This window comes from Neodiprion pinetum, chromosome 2, assembly GCF_021155775.2.
Source record: "Neodiprion pinetum isolate iyNeoPine1 chromosome 2, iyNeoPine1.2, whole genome shotgun sequence".
Lineage (NCBI taxonomy): Eukaryota > Metazoa > Arthropoda > Insecta > Hymenoptera > Diprionidae > Neodiprion > Neodiprion pinetum.
The window spans coordinates 23,199,789-23,220,458 of NC_060233.1; the positions used below are offsets into that span (position 1 = coordinate 23,199,789).

Below are 20,670 nucleotides of genomic sequence, written 5' to 3' on the forward strand. Positions count from 1 at the left end.
TCAATTTTAAATCGCTTCATAAAATGATGAAACATTAACATATTACAAGATTCGTTCGATTTGCGACGGGTCATTTTATTCAACGGATTATTTTCTCCAATCCCTCTGACAGTTTTTATCGTTAAATGTTTAGTTTTACAGTATTGTACCGATAATGATTATGATTAAAAATTGGAATTAAAAGGGCCCTCAAAAAATAAAAAATCTATTACAGTAACTTTCTAGGACATCGCCTTCTCAATAAAGTGAATCATTGTAAATTCAACTCGAATTAATTGCTTTGACCTTGAATCATTTTGAAACGAAGTATCGACATCGGAGCCTTTGTTGGTAATTTAAGCATTTTCGAATTTTCAAGGGAATAAGGTTTCAATAAGTGATTTTCAAATATAAAGAAATTTCTAAGTTAGAGCTCACGAATATCTGAACTTGATGAATACTTAAATCTTGTCATAAAATTAATAATAGTATCTGTTTTTGACTCATCTTCTTAAAGATAGACTCCACTAAAATTTGTTTAAAAAATTACCATAACATAGATTTTCTTACTAAAAAGAGACCAAATTTCACATCTCCAAATCGCAAGAGGGCGGCTTAGATTTATCACTTTTAGTTATGTTGATAATTTTAGTGATAAAATCTATTTTTTTTGGCAATTTTACCGAGTTTCAGTGGAATTCCTATATTAATCAAATGGTAAAAACATCGACAGAAAATAATTAAAAAAAAAAATTAGAATTTAAGGAGAATTCGAGGGATGAATAACCACGAAAACGTCAAACATCTTATTGATAATCCGTAATATCGCTAGTTACATAGTTTGTAGGGTCCGCGGTTTTACCCTCGTGAGGTTAACATAGAGAATAATATGCTACTTTTATCCCGCTTTTCATATCGATGAAGTGGCCATTACAGTTAAGTTGGGAATAAACATCTGTGTTATATTATTTTTTTTTTTTTGTTATTTCCCATTCATTTGAGGGCAAAAATGCAAACTAATAACCACTGTTCAAGTTAATAAAGGGGTCAAGGTTAGATCGGGGATAAAAATTATATATGCAACAACGGGAATAAAGCCGATTATTCTCTTGGGTGATTACTGCTCTCTCTTCGACTATATTCCCTTCTTGCATAATGTACTATTTTTGCAACACATGAGTTTCTATATCACTGATTCAACGAAAATACAATATGCGTTTTGCATGGATTTGTAAAACAGCTAGGAAAATATACTCACTGCCTTCAGTTCATATGCTGTGTTCATCTTCTTCGTCGTTGACTTGATGATATTGTTGATCGTCAGAAGTGAAGTTCCGAAACTATGAATTGATAAGAATATCATTTTAAAGTTGTACAGTCCTTTATACGCGACATTACCTAGTGTAATTATGCAAAATTCCACTTACTATGTCTTTATGCGCTTCCATTGGTTTCTTAAGTAGTTGAAGGCCAACGGTTGACCAATAACGTTGTTGGCAACGGAGCCAAACACTCTACCGGCATCCTGTTTTCTGATACCAGAATTCTCCGTCACAGCCCAATTCAAATACCTGCTCAGGATCCAGGTTTCCCTGGTACATCCAAGGGCGTGAAGCAGCAGATCTTTTTCGGATCCAACGTTTGTTTTCTGATAGCGTTCCCAAGCGAAATCCCATTCGGCTTGGCCGCCAACTCGAATGGCAGTGCAGTAAACGACGCTTTTCAAATTAGGCGATATGCTGCACAATTTTATACAGATTTTTCAGATGTTAGCATCATTATTCAATAAAACGCCTACAAGTAATGATCGTCGATATACGAAAGTTAGCTAATACTCACGGGTTATTATTGTCTGGATTTGGCGTAATCTGCCAATTGTGGAACTGCGTTACCGCGTTTTGTACACAGTCCTTGTGTCCCAAGCTGCAAGCCCAACTCAGGACGTCAATTCGAGTGAAAACGGTCAGTTGTGGATCTCCATGAATATCTTTGAAGCCGGTCTGCTTGTAGATATTATCTAGCAGCTTGAGTGCGAAGATCTGAAAATATTGACTGTATCAATGACAGCAGCCTGCCCGCGATTGCAAAGCAGACATAGAGGTCCATTGGCAAACCGTCCTATAAACTTTACCCTAAATCTGTCATATCCTTCAGTCTTGACAAGCATTCTATCCAGATAACCCATAGCGGTGAAAGCAGCTTTCCATGGAAGGTATTCAGTTTCGTGCGCGAGGTAGGACGTTACGTCCAAAGCTGTCGCATAGTCGAGTCTACCAGCTCGTGCCAGGTTCAGAGCATCGTCTAGTAATTGTGCTCGGTTGATGGTAGATATACTTTTGAAAGAGGCTTTGTTCAACTCTTGGATTATCAGGCGCCAATTTTGCTCATCGTAATTAACTCGGTAATATCCTGAAAAGTTTAAACAACAAATTGTTATATTCCGCCCGTCGATTTGTCAGCTATTTCAGTATAATTCTCATCCGGTAATGCGGGTGCACCCTTTGTTTCTACCGAATACATTAAAGTGTCAACATCGAAAACCTATTACAGGGGGACTCGTGACTGTATTTGTTTCTGACTTGGTAATTTTTTCGTACTCCACGTAACTAATACGTCTGAAGTACGCGTAATGACAGTACACTTATAAGACGGATCAAGCTAAGAAATGCCCTATACTTTAGACGTAACTAGGCTGAACAGCTCAAGTCCCAAGTGGTAACGTTAGATGGAACAGCAACGTGATATGCAATCTGTTAACTTTACGAATTAATTACCAGTTTCTTGGACATTGAAAATCACCCATTCGTTGGCTGCTGTGTTCAAGTTTGACAGAGTAATTGTTGGTTCAGCCTGCATCCAGCGCGATGGTGTTGTTTCATTAAAGTTGAGCACGTTCTGTGAGGTGTAAGTAATAGGTATCCACCATAAAGGTTTGTCATCTGATACTTCTGTTGTACTAGTTTGAAGTAGAAATCGTTCCTGAAAATGGTAATTGGAAACACTGATCACTCTTCAAGTTTATATTCTGTTATCGTTATAACGTGCATAGTTCATGGTACAATCTTGTTATTCGTGGTTAAACAAGGCAGCATAAAAAAATTGTTTATTCCAACATCGGAATTCTGTCTTACTCCCTGAATACAACACCGTAAAAAATCGTATTGAATGAAATGGTGGATGCATTTAGGTAAATCGATCTACAAGTGGCGGTTTTTACACATTACTTCAGTCATCGTTACAGCGATGGGTAATATAATTAGGACTTATGTTGTCGAGTATAGTTTGAAAGGCCCACTTAAAGAGATCCTCGTGGTATGCAGGCGTTAAATGGAACTCTAACAACTCCTTTATCTCGCCATTACCTGCGTTAATGTTGCACTTCCCCTATTGTAATCTCGATTAACTGTGATTACTGGGAAGCCAGTTTGAAGTGTCCACGTGTCCATAATTTCATTGATTGTTATACTTTTATCCAATACTCCATCTTTGTGCGCTTGTTTCGTAAGTGCGTCCCAGAGATCGTTTTGTTCGGCGCTTTGGTAAGCTCTTGAAAAAATCGTGCAACGAACTTATATTAATAATGCATGTATGAAGAAGGTTGAACAAAGAGTAGTAGCAGGTATATTACATACAAACATAATCTCTATACTAATATTGTAAATATCACCGGATGGCTTTCGTCTCTCGCAATTGAATTGCACTCTTTCGGGTATGTACCTCGCGATAGGAACCGAGTGCTATTTGACAACATCCAAATACAAAATGATAATCTGGTGCTTAATGTATTACTTCATATTACGTGTATTATATGTCATCAACTATGTTTTTCGATATATGATTCTTGTATGTTGCTTCTCCGTATCTCACATAGTAAAGCGCGCGCAGCGACAAGATCGAGCCCTTATACTAAAGATAATTCTCGATGTTTATCGTATACGTACAATATTGACTCACCTTTCTCTCAAATAATTACTCAGTCCTCTTTTGAAAACATTAGTAGTGATGAAATGATCCATCATGCGAATTATCGAAGCACCTGAAAGACAGAAAAATTATCAATGTTTGTACATGAAAAAAGTATACGTCTGTCGCTGTATGGAGTCACTGTAACCAACTTACCTTTTCCGTATGAAATTCTGTCAAATATTTCGCTGATCTCATCCGGGTGGCCAACCTCGACAGATATTGGATGCGATGATGCCAGGGCGTCCAATGCGAACACGTTCTGCAGCTCGTGAACCACGAACTGTTCCAGGACTTTCCAGGATGGCTCAACCTTAACGTTGAATATTTGCATACTCGAGTTGTGATAATAATTGTTTAAAGGGGTACCACACGAGCTCAAATCGCGTTGTTAATGCCAAAAGGGCTTATACTTAATTTACACCCTTTTGGCTTTAAAGAGCTATCTAAAGCCAAAAAGGTGCATATTCTTTTTTTCATTGCCAATCGTCCTATAGACTTATTTTTAAGCTGAATATTGAAAATAAAATTTTAAAGCCAAAATGGCGTATATGTCCATTTGGCATCAACACCGCGAAATAATATCCGAGAAATTTACTTTGAGAGATAAAGCAGTAAAATTATGTAAAGTAAGCATAAGTATATGTAGATTTACACTTACGGCATTCATGCCGATGTATTCGACGTAGCTTGCGAAACCTTCGTTTAACCAAAGATCCGTCCACCAACTCGGCGTTACCAAATTGCCGAACCATTGGTGGGCAAGTTCGTGCGCCACGACTGTTGCCACGCGTTGCTTATTACTGTTTGTGGATACGCCTTCTTGGTACAGCATTGCGGTCTCTCTTTAAATTTATTGACAGTTGATATTTATATATATATAATATACCAATTAAGAGTGTGCGGGTACTGAAATTCTCTGGGTCTGGGGGGAATGGATTACTTTCGGGTCAGGTTCCCGAAAATTTCGATTACTCAAAGATTTCGGTATTGCAAAAAAACCCAACCCAATGCAAACCCGACCCGAACCCGAGTTCGAGGACCCGTGCTTTCGGGTACCCGCACACCCCTAATACCTATATATGTATTAGGGTGTAGCAGAAAAAAGATATCTGCGATTTTCCACTGTGGCATCCCCTTAAAAGTTTGTTTACGTAGAATGAAACAGTGTGAAAAGATGAGCGTTTTACGTTACGCAGAAGGTCGCACTCATTTGAATTTTCACCTTTTTTTTTAACGAATTTTTTTTATTGCTTAAATCTATCACAATACCAATTTACGTCACCAAGAACACCCACACATGTAATATTCAGTCTCCAGTTGATATTTTAGGAGCGTATCTGACGACTTTTTCATTATTCATTCAATTTCATGAAATAATTATAATTTATTATGTAGCTTTAATTCAGGAAAATAAGATTCCTGTTCGATATATTGTCATATTATGGATCATGATCTTTGGGTTGAATATAAATTACAGGGAAGAAATAATAATTGAAGTGCTACAACGTGTTTCTTAGTGTGGTCGTTAAAAATTAAAATCTTTGCGGCGCCCGAAAAAATCCTTCCTTCTGATGAGAAACTACGGGGAAAATTTGCTTTTGCGATTTAAACAAAAATAACACGTGCCGACGGCCAATTGAAGTTAATTTTTCGATAAAATTATGGCTTTTTTTTTAATTTGTCTCAGTAGTTAAGTTTGGGTAAAAATCATCAAAAACGGCTTGTAGAAAATTAAATTCTCTACAAAATTTTTTTTTTATCACCATATTTAGAGCTAAAAATTCTGTTTTAGCTGTTTAGCTCTAAATATGGTGATAAAAAAAAAATTTTGTAGAGAATTTAATTTTCTACAAGCCGTTTTTGATGATTTTTACCCAAACTTAACTACTGAGACAAATTAAAAAAAAAAACCATAATTTTATCGAAAAATTAACTTCAATTGGCCGTCGGCACGTGTTATTTTTGTTTAAATCGCAAAAGCAAAATTTTCCCCGTAGTTTCTCATCAGAAGGAAGGATTTTTTCGGGCGCCGCAAAGATTTTAATTTTTAACGACCACACTAGTGTTTCTTCATATATTCCAAAATATTTTAAAAGGTGAAAAATCAAAAAACCGCGTTCTTCCACGTAACGTAGAACGCTCATCTTTAGACAGAATCTTTCTTTTAACCCAAGCAAACTTTTTATAGAGTGCTACGGTGGAAGATCCCAAATTTTTTTTTCCTGAATCACTCTGATTGCATAGATAGATGTGTTTACATGAATGAGGTTGAAGTTAGTAGCGTTAACATAACGAAACATCCGGAAGAAAAATTATTATTTTGATTATGATTTACTGTATTTCAGACATTCCGGCAATTGTTAAATGACGATTTTTCGAAACGTTAATCATTACAATAACGTTACTATCTTCAACCTCATTGACATGAAAACCTGAGGTGATGAAACTTCGTGATTAAGATTTTCATTATACTCTCCATGATGTTTTGTTAAACCGAAAGATGATGACACTCTAAGTTTGAGACTTTGGATAAACTCAATCAAAATGAATATCATTCGCTATCAACAGATAACATAATAATAATAATTACTGCCGGCACCCGCCATATCCGATAGGGTATGAACCCAGAAGTCTTTTTGGCTTATCCAGGGCAAGAGAGGAGATGGATCAGTAAGCATCATTATGCGACCGCGTTTTTTACCTTACGGGTTGCATTTCTCACATCTAGGGGGCAAACCTTAGAAATAGTTGTACTCTCTCACAAGGCCAAATTAGTGTGTAAAAAAAAAAACACGAAGATTAAATTTTTCTTTGTTACTGGGGTTACGGTTGCAAACTGAACATGAGATTCCAAATGATGAAATGAATTATGGATGTCAAGTTATTTTTAAACATTTCTTAATACCAGAGCGGCTTATCGGAATAGTAATAGTAATTTTTGTCCAACGATAATACAAAATTGCATGCAAGATTTCGGGTAGTAGAAAACTGGAACAATGAAAAATCTTTTCCAGTCTGTTGGAAGTTTTCAGCCGAGCAGTAGTATCTATACAGTTTTTACTTACCTGTATGTAATAAGTCCCCAGTTTTCCATCGCACCGGCCGAGAAATCGGGTAAAGCCACCATGTCCATTTTCGGCAGTGGGAAATCAATTGCGAAGTAATTTTCGAAGTATTTTAATATTTGCGGCGCGATTTTCAGACTGTAATTGGCCTGATCAAGGGCCTCGCTACGAACCCAAACGCCGACCTTGCCGTCATCCGATCTTTGGGTCGCGAAATCTGACACAACAAATGCCACTAGATACGTGGACATGGGCACAGATCGTTCATACCGATCCCATTCATACGAGGGTAAGCCGACTCTGTAGAATAATTGAAAAAAAGGCTTGTCTTATGTTGGATTCGGCTATGATTATCAGCATTTGTGATAGAATCAGTTGACGGGCCGTAGGTTTCTTTATTCAAAGTTGTCATTCAATTTTCACCGAGAACGTCACATAATCTGGGATTTACGAAAGTACGGTGACTAGTAGAAACTTAATATCTGGCGGAGAATTGCCAGTTGCCAGTTACGAATATCAAAATACATATCTTCATACAATTTTTGAAAATTCTTATTGGAAAATGCTAGTAATCATGAATACGAAAACAAGTTCAAGTTTACACATATGACTCGGTCTAATTTATAAAAAAATTTTATATAACGCGAGCATGTTAGCAAGCCTGCGAACGCGCATGCGCGGAGTACTGAAAAGACGACTTTCAAGTTCTAGGGGTTAAAAGTGGTCTTTCATGTACTGCGCGCATGCGCAGTCGCGAACAAATCTGATAATACGCGACCCTAACCTCAATTTCGTTGTTTGTGAAAAAGCGCGTAACATATTCTTTTTACGCAAAGAACCGTGTGCAAGAAGGAGGCAACGGTCTTTTCGCCTCACGTATTTGCAATATTCATCTTTGGCTCACCTATGACTCCTATGAGTTTGCTTCCATGTTACAAAATATACTGTAATAGTTCAGAACTGTTTCTCTTGACCATTTCATGCTGTGTAGTTTGATATTTACATACTCCAATATTCGTATGTCGATTACTCACATTGGCGTAGTGTCAACGGTACCATTCATATTGGAGATAGAAGTCATGTTCTTCGGACGAGCAATGTGAATTTCAAACTCTGCCTTCAGCGCGGGCTCATCGAAGCAAGGGAATGCACGTCGAGCATCCGTAGGCTGGAACTGTGTAGTGGCGATCCACCTAAAGTTTTCCAATAATTAAATTTTATTCACCATTTGTGTAGCTACTGCAGTATTAAAAAAAATCGTAGCATTCAGCAATCGGGGTTCACACAATGAAGACACTAAAAAAAAAAATTTCCTGTATCGACAAAATATGTCAGTCAAATATGGCGACAGAAATGTTTTGTCGATTCAAATAAATGTGTATTCACTCAAGAACTGAAATTATTGCTCTGATCCCTTTTTTTTTGTTGAATCCAATAATATGACATTGGATTTTTTCGCCACATTAGATTGCCGTATTTAGTAAATTGAACAAATCCTTCTCGAGAAGGTAACAGCTTTTAACCTCATTTCGATTCGCGTCAAACCACTTTGCAGAAAAATATATTGCACGTAACGTTATTCGAGACTGGCGTATTCTACACGACGTTCTTCTATACTGTAAGACGTTCGAGATATGAGAAGTACTACATGACCTTAACCACAATATTTTGGGAAAAGTATAAAATCTATTTCAACAGAGGTATGTATTTGTCGAACGGCTAAATGCATTCATACTTCAATTTCAAATAGAGAGAAGAAAATGCGTGGTCAAATGTACTTGAAATAAGAAATTCATGTGAAAATGAAACGTTTTCAAATATTATCCAGGCACGCTCACCTGGTTTGATTTCCAACGGTGTAGGAACTCCGATAGAATCCTTGGAGATAGTCGTTGAGGTACCCGACATACTTGATATACACTGTGTATTGTTTGCCAGCTTTCAGCATGCCTGCTGTGTGTATGACGTGGAATTGCCTCAGCGTGTCGTTAGTTTGCTTGTCAATTCCAACGTCCTCCATTCTATTTCGTATCGTTCCATTATTGTCGGGTGGGTGCATCTGCACCGTCGTTGCTGCCTCGTCGATCTTCATGTCAACGGCGTGAAGTGTGATATTCCTCGTGTCCTTGGTCACGTTGACAACGATTTTCACCTACGGTTCGTTAAAGCGCTAAATGAATTATCCATGGCCGTGAACTTGGGACGAGTTACTAGCTGACGCAGTGAATCAAAATTACCAATTTTCAGGGGACGGGGTTGAAATACCGAATTTAAAAAGTTTCGAAAGTCCAGATTCCGAATTTTTTGGTGGGGAAATTTATAGTAAAGAAACCAAACGCTGACGCAACATCAAAATTCGGAATGGTCCGAAACCCGTCGCTTAAAGTTCCCAAAGTGCAAATTTCCAAAAGGCAAAATGGCGAAACGGCAACTTTGACAAGTCAAAGTTCCGAAAGGGTGGAAGTAAGAAAATTAAAAAATTTGAAACACCAAAATTCTGAGCGATAGAAGATTTTCAGTTCTCTGAATTTCTAGCTCTGTGAAATTTCAACGCTTCAATCTTTCTTTTTTTCTTGGATTTTCGATATTTTTACGTTCGGAATCCTGGTCATTTTGATTATCGATTTTGACACCCACTCATTGATTAAACTCGAAGCTGCATGAGTATATTTTATTTTTCCGAATTTTGCTTTATCGGAACTTTGCTCTGCGTGACTTGTATTTTCGGAATCTTTGAGCCGTCGGGGGTTTCCGATCATTCGAAACTTTATTATTTCGTATTTTATTTACTCCAAGTTTCACCGCCAAATAATTCGAAATCTGGAACCTTCGGAACTTTTTAAATTCGGAATTTCAACCAACTCATATTCGGAATTTCGAAAGATCGTTGTGTCCGAAGAGTCAAAAGTCGAATTAATCTAATTTTCGAAATTTTCTAGGGCAAATCGTCTCGAAAGGACCAGTACGATTACTTGCAAAAATCCAATATAGTCACAAATCGATTTATTTCTCAATCGAGTTTTGTTTCCCCACCGATGGCTCAATTCATCCTTCTAATACCTCATATCCTTCGATGATCCATATCTCATCGTCAACAACACTCATGCGAGTAGTTATGATCAGTTGCCTTGATTTTCGAAAAAAAAAACGATGCAGGAATTTGAAATTAACTCGATGGGAAATTTTTCCAATTCCTCACATTCATTCCACGAGCAATGGTTTATCGAAGTACACTCGTACGAGAGTGTCATTTTACGCACTAATAACAGTGCGTAAAATCGAACTTTATGCACAGTGTTGCTAAAAACACTAGTGAAGAAATAGTTTACCATTTCCCAACGCACGCGTCATTCATTGAAAAATGGCGTGTTTTGTTCATTTTCAACAGACGGCCAAAATCGCCTATTCTACGTTTTAGTTGTGAAAACGATTGCTTTCTCACCTCTCCATTGAAGGTGAAATTTCCCTCCCAAATGAAGGGAGTTAGTTCCAATCGGTAGAAAACTGGGACGACGGATCTCGGCAGCCTGACGTCGAGCTTCGTCGACACAGAATTTGCTCCCAGGAATCCTCTGCCAGCGAAGAGTCCAGAGTCGCTTGCGTCGTGTTGCCGCCCTAAAGCGCCATCCGTACACGGTGCAAAATGGTAGACCAAGAGGGCCGTGATTACGAGGGACAGGAGGAATAACGTCCCAAGCAAGAAGGCGCCGCAACGGGAAATCGTGCAGCCGCGTTTACGTCCGAATGTCGTCGTGTGGGCATCCATCATTGCCAGTACCTCGCGAGACTGTGTCATATCATGCGCCTACCTGTCATTTGACAAGGAAGAAGTTTGATTCGTATATTATACAACAATACAAATTAAGGTTATGCAGTACTCGTACGTTTACCGACCTAGCAAACTCAACCTTTTTCATCCTATATTAAAAATAAACAAGCCAAGAAACGTTTGGCTATGCGCCCAGCTGATCGTGAGAGCATTTTTCATTTACGAAATTATCGTGATTTCTTCTTCTCGTCTAGCGAGCTTAATATTGAATGAAAACAGTCTCACGATGGCTCATATTGCTTCTAATTTTTTCTGGAATTGCGCAGTGTCTCAGCTATGCACTTTGTGACTTCTGAAACGCGGTAAATATGGTAATAGTATCTTGTGTGGAAAAACCACACATTTGTTGGACGATCCTCGGGATATGAGTAATTTTCCTGGATTCTACTAGAAATTTGAATTCTTTTCGCTCGTTTGTTTACTTAATATAGGAAGAAAAAGGTGGAGTGCTCGGTCGGTAAGGCTAGGTTGATTTTTTTTCGCTGTTTGGGAATTTGATTAAAATACAATACGGTTAATTTCACATTCTAGAATGTTCAATCCAATGGCTTGAATTTTTTTGAGACATTGTGTTTCCTTGTGGCCAGCGTGTTACAGCCAGAACGTGTGACCATAAAGGGTTACTGCTCGTTTTTATGGCAAGAAATTTTTGAAATTGGTTTTCAATAAAATTAATAATGTGCTATTAGAAATTTTCTCAATTTTAAGGTATTACACTGTAGTTCTAAACATGCTGCGCATTTTTGGTGTATGTTTTTGAAGTGTGCATTTCAACACGAACAATTTCAGTTTCCAAATTAATAGGATTCAATCTGGCGTTCAGAAGTTATATATAATTGAAAATATTCTTTGCAGTAAAAATTGATGAAATGCAAAACTTTGTACCTCAGAAACTGTACGAGATAGAAATTTAAAACAATATGTAGTTTAATGTTTGTCTGTTGATGGAATAAAAAATTAGTCGAAATCAAAAAGTGACGTTTGTCTAGTTGATATGGACTTCCGCACGTATAATATGTATACTGCTGTTTTTATTTGTTTATTTGAGATCGATTTATCGTCCTGATAAAACTTCTTAATGCAATATATGTGGTACTCGTTGTTGATCAACCTCAATAACCTACGTAATTACAATTTTTCAACTTTGACAATGAGACAAAGTGAGATTCATAATATCCTTATTGCGTTCCATTTCATATCACATGAGGTGTGGAGTCATGTGATGTTAAAATATATACTAATTAATCTTTACGTTCTAATCACTTTTTTACGATCCACCATTTCAAATCTATTTGTCCGATTAACTTGAAAAAAAATTTCGGATATTCTCAAACATTCTAAAATCAATACCTGTAGTTTAAATACCTTGTGAGAAATATTAAAAGATCGACAGAAATTCCCGAAAAAATTTAGATACAAAAAAAAAGGAAATTGTGTCAAAAAAAAAAATTGTGTTTTCTTAATTCTTCATATTTTTGGCTAGAAATTTAGTTAGGTATTCTCAAATAGTAAAACTTGAGGACAGGATCTGTCAGAGACCCTACTATAGGTACTCCGAAGGTTAAGATCGACAAAACATCAGCTGCGCAGAAATATATCCGCTGCTTCAATGATAAAGTGTAATTGTTAGCAACTAGTTGGTCAGGACAAATTTTCTTTTCTTGTGATTCAAACGAATATTGCTGCCAACGTTACCGATAGACCCAATACATAGTTAGCTATAGAGAAGGTTCAAATTATTCGGAGGCAAAATTTCATCCATGCGAATAAATGAAATGAAATCCAAAACTAAGATACCCGCGAATTGATATTTATTGCTGCATTCATTTATTATCAAAGTGGACCGAGTGTATTGGCCGAGAGGTTGCATTCATAATCAGTATTATTATTAAAGAATATTTACATTGATATATTTTTCATACCAGCCGCTTGTTCTCAACTTGGAATTTTTTCCAAATCTAATATTTGCAATTTTATGCGAATCGAGGGCTACATACACCGACATTTTAATATTTCACCGAAAAATAATGAAACGATTGTTATTTGACTGAGATCAATATTTGTTGAAGCAGGGTATACCATGAACGAAGTATCTTTGCACAGGTGAGATCGAGTGGAAGAAAGTAAAGACCTGGAAGAAATTCTGAGCCCCTCCACAAACACGCAGGCATATGGAAAATTGGCAAGTTATTGTCACTTTCATTACAAGGATTCGAAAGTGACACGGAAATTCATCACGCGTCTCAACACTCGCTCTAGGATTTGTTGTAGCAATTATTGGTATTTACACAATTTATGACCTGTAACTTCTGGCGCCTGCCTAATTCGTACCGTATAATTTATAAAATCGATTCTAACCTGAGCCGATTATTAACGATGCGCAAAAATCATTATACAAGGCGTGGCCTTTTGGAAAGTTCGCAAGGAAAAGTACCACTACAATATACGTATATTAACAGGTAAGCCGTAGGCGCCTCGGCGTTCTAGAGAGATTTAAACCGTTTATTATTCACAGAGTAAAGCGTCTGCTTAATCAGCATTCAACTCTTCGCCTAGATATTAGTAAAATTCTGAACAACATTAAGCACCTTTCACCCGTTGCGCGTGCCCTGCAGCGTCCGAAGAATAACTATTAGCGATACTCGGAATCACCAAAACACAGCCAACGCGGTTTCACTGCAGTACTTAGACTGGGAGTTTCTTGACCTTGTGCTCGCGATGCGAGTAAACAAACGTGTCCTGTCCTCTGGCTTTGGTATAAGGTACACGTGCCATCTGTGCAGGAGATTAAAGGTGACCCTCAATTATTATAGTCACGTGAGAGAAACAGAATACTATTCAATATAGGATTGACGCTTAAGCATTCGCCGTGATCCATTCGCAATTCTCTTCTCATCCCAGGCGTATATTGTGTCGATACAATGAGGGTTTATCGGGCACGGAATGGATGGACATCAACGACTGAATCGAACAGGTCTTACCAACTAGTTTGCCAACGCCATAGAAAAGAGAAATCTAAACATCGACGCACTGCGCTTCGAAATTCTTAATTTCTCTCTTGCCTTCTGTTTTCAATCTGGGTAACTGTTACATGTTCGATGCGAAAATTTGCACATAACACTGGCTACAAAAAATCACTTTCTGTATGCAACATAAAAAGTTTCAACTGATTATGTTGGGAACAAGGTTTAGTATGATAGAATTGATATTAGAATATTTAGATGCGAATGATTTTATTGTAATATGATTCTTTTAATCTTTTCAAATTACACTTTTTATAAACATATACGAGGTTATATGAATATAGTGTTGAATGTTTTATCGACCTTATTTTGGAAAAATTCTTAGTTCCTCCGAGGAGGGCCCCTCTAGGGCCGCAACGTCAATTTCTGAATTTCTTTCATTTCGACCGTATAATAGTGTTACAGTATTAATATAAATATGACCGTCTGCGAGGGAGAGGTTTTCCTCTCTTTTCTCGTGTTCGTGCTAAACCCGGATGATCCGATAAATGTACTACCATAGTTTTATATAAATACCTCTTGAACTAAAACGACAAGCATGAGCGCTCATTCATAACCATCTCCTACATTTACTAAATAACAAAACTCCCGAAATAAAAAAAGGTAAATAAAAACTACAAACATTCAATTTTACTGGTAGTAGCTGTAGCGCAAAAACTAGATCTGATCGAATAAAAATAAATATCGTTTTATAACGAGGTTAAGGTAAGTGTACCAATTATCGACACGCTTAGACAGAATTATTGACCCTGTCATTTTCCAAAATTATAAATTGACGGTCCAAATTGTGAATTTCTCGATGACTAAAACAAATTGCTAGAGGGTCAGACGCTACAAATTTATTTTTTGGTAATTTTAGAACTAAGGATCAAACAGATACAACCTAAAAACGTGAATAATTTGGACAGGGTCAATAACTGGTACTCTTACTTTAGACAGGTATTTATAAATTGGTTAGCACCTTCCTTATTACGAAATATTGTTTACCAGTGATAATAGCGTGGCTGCGTTGCACTTTGGGTACTTATACAAGTTGACTGAAGTTCTGCGGTTGTTCGTTCAGGCTGTGCGCAATAGCTGCGCCTATGGAAGGCTGGTCGGTTGCAATTTCAACGCGCCACCGAACGAGACACTGACATTAAAAAGTACGCAGTAGCCACCTTACTGTACGGCTACTCGACATCAGCACCAGAACAGGAAGGTCTACTCTCGACCGGCGTCACGACACTACTGCAACGAGCGAAGTGACGAGCCTTGGGTTTCATAGTTATCGGACCCGTATATGCCATACGATCATCGTTCGGCGATCGTGTTGCGCACCAATAGTGATGTAGAAAGGATATACGGGGAAGGTTGCCACTGTTCCTCGAACTTCCGGTGCCAGGAAACAAGTACGAAACTTATGGGGAAAACTCGTCCGAAACCCGGCTGCGGTTGCACAGCTCCTGGAAACATCGAATCCGGTCGGGCTTCTTGGCGAAGGACAAAATTGATCGCACGAGTCGTTAATTCCTTACTTTGGAAAAGCGTTTTGCACTCCCTGTACATTTATAGGGTGGTTTCCCTCTTTAACTTTTCCGAATTTTAACTCGGCCACCTCGCAGATTGGTTTCAAATGAACGAATAAAAATTTCCTTCAAAGCACAGATCTCTATCTCGACTCTAAACCCTTGCGGAAGGGTTGTGAAGTTTGCCAGTGAAAAAATACACACTTTCTTACTATATGAGGTTGAGGTTAGTAACGTTATTGTAACGATCCTTGTTTACGGAAAATTGTTACTTCACACTTTCAGGATTGTCTGAAATTTACTCAACTATTATAAACAAAACATGTTCGTATTTTGAAAAGCCAACTCATTGAAGGTCGTTCTAAAATTGAACAACAATGAAGTTTTCCTTGATGTTTCGTTACAGTAACGTTACTAACTTCAGCATCGTTTTACTATATGTTTCAGTGTATATTTCGCCCCAGGATCAATTGTTTGCAAAAAATCTGTTACCGTGAGAAGTCAGTGAGCCTTAATTTTAACATTCCATATAAACATCAGCATCGTCTATACAGCATTCTATGTCAGCTGTACCCAATTAGAATATGAATTTTTTTGTGAGTTTGATATCAGTAGATAATGTACATAAAATCCTCCATTACCGATGCTGCTATTTTTAACAAGCAGTAGTATCAATGCTGATTTACTTCTTACACTTATAGATCTTTTGAAAATAGTTAGTCCTACGATCAAATATATAAATACTGGAAGTAGAATAAGAATGTGAATATTATAAATCGCAAACTTTTGCTACCTGTGCTTTTGAGGAAATCTCTATTTACTCGCTTGGGACGAAATCGGGGGCGTCTCGGTCAAAGTACATATCTCCCCGATCAAAAGTTCTCACGGACACAAGTCCCAAAAATCAGTAATTTCCGAGATACAGGCTTCGGAAAAAAGGTGTCCAGATTTTTGGATATTTATGGATTTCGTGATTTTCATGAATTATAAACTTTCAAGGGGACATGAAATCAAAGAAATCACTCAAAAAACTTGCGGAGTTTCTGCGAATCCGCTGTGCAGTTTTTAAGTGACATATTTGATTTCAAGTCCTCCCTGAAGCTTTGTAATTCGTAAAAATTGCGTAATCCGTATTTATCAAAAAATCCATACACCCCCCTTCCTAAGCCTATATCTTGGAAACTACTGATTTTTGGGACTTGTGTCCACGAGAACGTTTGATCACGAGGATCTTTACTGTAATATATTGGAAATCCAGTCAATTTTCAAAAAAGATTCTGCGGGGTCCTTTCAAAAAAATTCCATCATAAGATCCACCTTACCGTAGTACACATCACTTCTAACTATGCGCGAAAAGTCGTCAGCTGACCAATCAAAATAGCACAAAAAGACTCGGTTGAACAACAGCTGTCCAATGGTTCAGTGGACCGTTCCGCGTCTTTACGGAGGGCGTTGGCCTTGGCATACGTAACCAGTTCAGGCCATGAGTAAAGGTCTTTCGAAGTTACCGTTGGTCCTTGCACACTCGCGCTCCTCAGACGAAACCAATGAAAGCTTGTCGAATCGGGTCGCCAACAGGCGGACCGTAGGGATTTACAGGTGCCTGCGGACGATGTTACGCAATCGGAATTTGCAGTTATTTTTAACCCTTTTCATACTTCGCCTGTCAGAATATTCATGCCATGAATAACGTGGAAATACTGTGACGCATTGACCTTGACGATTAGTGTTTGTTAATAAAATTATGACCAATTCACATACCGAAGAAGAAAAGTGCGTCAATTATCGTTCGACGAGTCATATTTCATGAATAACAGAACAGATTATAGTCATATGACGCGTCGCAGCTGCTCAAATCTATACACGGTGATGCATCAACTGTTCCTTGAGGACCGATGGAACTCAGAGGTCTTCCGCTTGCTCGATGCCTTTAGGGAGGTTGGTTAGCCAAAAATTGATGTTTCTTATATCGATTTTATTGGTCTAAAATTGAGTACTTATCAAATGTTTATATTCGTAAGCTACAAAGATCTGTCTAAAAATACGAAAATAGAAGTTTAGATATCAGTATTTACTTTTGAATCGCTCCATAGTTTCTCCTTGGTTTTGATTTCACTCTACAATTGCTTATGTTATTTAGAAGAATATTCTTACAGTCACTCAAATAGGTTTCCTTTTTTCCTGGTATTTAATTCAATATAATTACTATTTGTCGATCATAATAATTATCGGTGAAATATTGAAAAATTAAATATTTAACGATGTCTGAAATGAAGTGAAAAAGGTGAGCTAAGTTTTAGAAATCATCTTCTGTATAAAATGAACCGTCGTCGAGTAAGATCGAACCCATCGAGGGGAGGGCGGGGCATGACGGGGACATTAAGCTTTGAGCATAAATGAAACACATTATTTTTACAATTTAAGTATTACAGCAATTAGATATGTGATCTTTGGCAATTAGTCCTACAATTGGGATTCACGTTTATTTCAATTTTCAATAGTAACATTATAAAAATTAAGAAATAGAAAACAGGGCATATGCACCGTCTTGCCTCACTAGTGGGACAAAATGGGAGAATCCATGAACTTTCGTTATTAGTCTGGTTTGCACATTTCACATACCTACGTGCGTTGTATCCGAAGACGAGAGGCGTTAAATTATAGTACAAATCTACAGTATCCCTGTATTTTTGGTCTACGAATATGGGATTGGGCAATATGGGATACCGTTTAAAACTAGAACTATATTATATTGATACAAACATTTTTTGTTATTGTGATTTTTTGAAGACTAGTCATTTTGACTGGTTTTCGTAGAAATAGCATTGATTTAATTTCGGTAGTTCTAGTGTTGAACAGTATTACCACGTCATGCCCCAGTAGTCAATTGAAAATAAATAAAAAAAATTGTGACGAAAATGTAAGCGGTAATTGAGGAATCATGCTCTCACTTGTTGGTGCACTGATTTCTGCTGACATTAACACCTGCATTTAAATTATTGTGTTAAAATATTATATCGACGTGACATAAACTATTTCGATGGAAAAATTATAACAGAAACGACGAATTAACGTTTTTTATGCTGAACGACTAAAGAGTGTCTTTCATCTATAATGCGCGACCCGGGCAATCAGCGGCGGCCGGTGGAAGACACTAATTGTAAACGTCACTTACACTCTCGTGATTGATGCATTGTATCACGTGTTCCCTCCGCCCTCGTATACTTAACTATTAACTATTTTGAAGCGATTTGAAATAGGACGTCGATATCTAAGCTTTCGTTTGACATTTCGGTATTTTCTGTCTTTGCGTGTTTCTGAAAGAAATCTTCGAAGCTTGCAAGTATAATAATTCGAGAAATACCCAATGCGTGACTGTCTCGTAATGCCGTTATTAAAAAGCATCGATTCTTGGCCAATCAACCTCTTTAACCGATGAAGTATAAAACAACCGAGATTTCTGTGTATTATAGGTACGTGGGTAATACGTTTTTCTAGCCGAAGCTACTTCAATACTTCATTACCGCTGAGTCTGAAGCCTTAAAGAAACACGAACAGCGAAACTTTAAATATTTTAGATTTTCACGAAATTAGAATGATTTGTATAATTTCTTAAATCAAGTATTTTCCGGTCTGTTTGCATTGATTGCACTCCGTATACTTTTACATGCTGGTTTAAATACCGTGGAAAATTGGTGTTTGTCAATAAGCTTCTTGCGTCAGACGAAGATTTAACATAAGTCTTTATTTATCTCGGTAACATGGTGAACAAAATTTGTGTTAACTTACTTTGTCCAATTTTTAATTCTATGATTACCAATCGTATATTATGCTATCTATTTGTGACAAGTAGTTGAAATAAAAAACCAATAATAATAATAAATACTCAAAAATTATTGACGTGAAAACTATCTCTGAAATCATATTTTTGCAGATCACATGATGTTTCTCATTGAAAATTTTGTGTGAACATTATCAATCATAGATAGACGCAACTTCGTGGTTAATTTTGCAAATGTCGGTCTCTACATTTCCAAATAATTTTGGAATTATATCTCTTATAACGTTTTACGAGGCAAAAGTGTGACGCCAGAAGCTTTTAGAAGAATACCATTTTTTGGAAGTTGTTTAAAGTTATACATTTACGAAGATGCTGAATACAATCAGTTCAAACAGACAGGATAATACTTATGCTATATAACTCTGTTATTGTTTCCAATTTTATGTTGATCGAAAAAGAATTACAAAAAATAATCGATTATTTTTTCCCGATTAATCAAATATAATCGATTATTTTTAAAACTTGATTAATCGATCGATTCGATTATTTTTCCTCACAATCGATTTTTGTTTTTTACTCCTATGAGCGATTTTATATGATTAAAGTATCAATTATTATCATCGTCTTACTTACCAAGTACCTCTGCGATATAATAAGTGAAAGATAAATGAAACTATAAATTATAAAAAAAACTTTTCCGCCATTAGGACTAACTACTGAAAATCACGAAATTTTGGTTTCATATGCACCGTTTCAAAAAACTTGGAAACAATCGATCAATCGATTAATATTTACCGATTCAATCGACTCCTGTTTGATTATTTTTTTGGACTCGATTAATCGGTGCATCGATTATTTTTAGCTTAGTGGCCATCGCTAAGTTGAACGCTCATAGTTAGTTGTAAGCGTGCAGAATGCAGGTACAGTAGAACCTCGTTTATCCGAGGTAATATGGGGAGAGCATACCTCGGATGAGTGAAATCTCGGATAACACAGAAAACATATACAATCCAAGCCATTACGATGTTCTACCCTTGATTCCAGAATCGGAACTGTCGCGTTTATAGCTTGCAATGTTAAAAATTGCAAGAAACTTTTACAAGTTTATGCGTGTTCAAACAAAGATGCGACGAAAAACATTTCATATACGTAAGGCATAGCGGATTATTCCGTTTTATTCAAGGATGAGATGGGTGTCTCGGATAGTACGGAACCTCGATTAATCGAAGGTCGGATATAAGCGAGGTTTTACTGCAGTAACTTGTGACTTTCCACGCGCTGCTGCGTCACATTCTCGCGTTGTAGCAATACCGGTAAAGCTGCGCTTGTACTGCTTTCGCGCAAACTGGAGTACGATACGTGTCTGTAAAATAAGCGATCACCTTCTCGACGACGAGTTTCTACGATGCTGTTTCACTCGACCGAGTTCTGGCAGGAGTATCAACCCTTTAATTCACGTTAGAACTACTTTTTTCTCAACAACTGCCGAGTTTTTTGGTTCCACATGGTCCGTGAAATA

General features: G+C 37.2%; 1 protein-coding gene across 5 annotated transcripts in view; it reads right to left on the minus strand.

Annotated features, from left to right (window-relative positions):
- Window positions 1-20,670, minus strand: part of LOC124213181 (Suppressor of ER stress-induced death) — a 45,187-nt gene that overhangs the window by 3,788 nt on the left and 20,729 nt on the right. For 3 of the 5 annotated variants that reach the window (XM_046614193.2, XM_046614195.2, XM_046614194.2), the window contains exons 2-14: window positions 10,453-10,819; window positions 8,849-9,162; window positions 8,045-8,203; window positions 7,011-7,310; window positions 4,604-4,787; window positions 4,099-4,255; window positions 3,934-4,015; window positions 3,342-3,525; window positions 2,754-2,958; window positions 2,111-2,388; window positions 1,819-2,018; window positions 1,407-1,718; window positions 1,238-1,319 (exon numbers count right to left, since the gene is read on the minus strand). In XM_046614193.2, coding sequence (XP_046470149.1) covers window positions 1,238-1,319; window positions 1,407-1,718; window positions 1,819-2,018; window positions 2,111-2,388; window positions 2,754-2,958; window positions 3,342-3,525; window positions 3,934-4,015; window positions 4,099-4,255; window positions 4,604-4,787; window positions 7,011-7,310; window positions 8,045-8,203; window positions 8,849-9,162; window positions 10,453-10,806 — 2,811 coding nt within the window. In that variant the 5' untranslated portion in view covers window positions 10,807-10,819. Of the gene's footprint in view, window positions 1-1,237; window positions 1,320-1,406; window positions 1,719-1,818; window positions 2,019-2,110; window positions 2,389-2,753; window positions 2,959-3,341; window positions 3,526-3,933; window positions 4,016-4,098; window positions 4,256-4,603; window positions 4,788-7,010; window positions 7,311-8,044; window positions 8,204-8,848; window positions 9,163-10,452; window positions 10,820-13,427; window positions 13,554-14,849; window positions 15,104-20,670 lie in introns of those variants that run through there. The other 2 variants (XM_046614191.2, XM_046614192.2) reach the window with 2 other exon arrangements.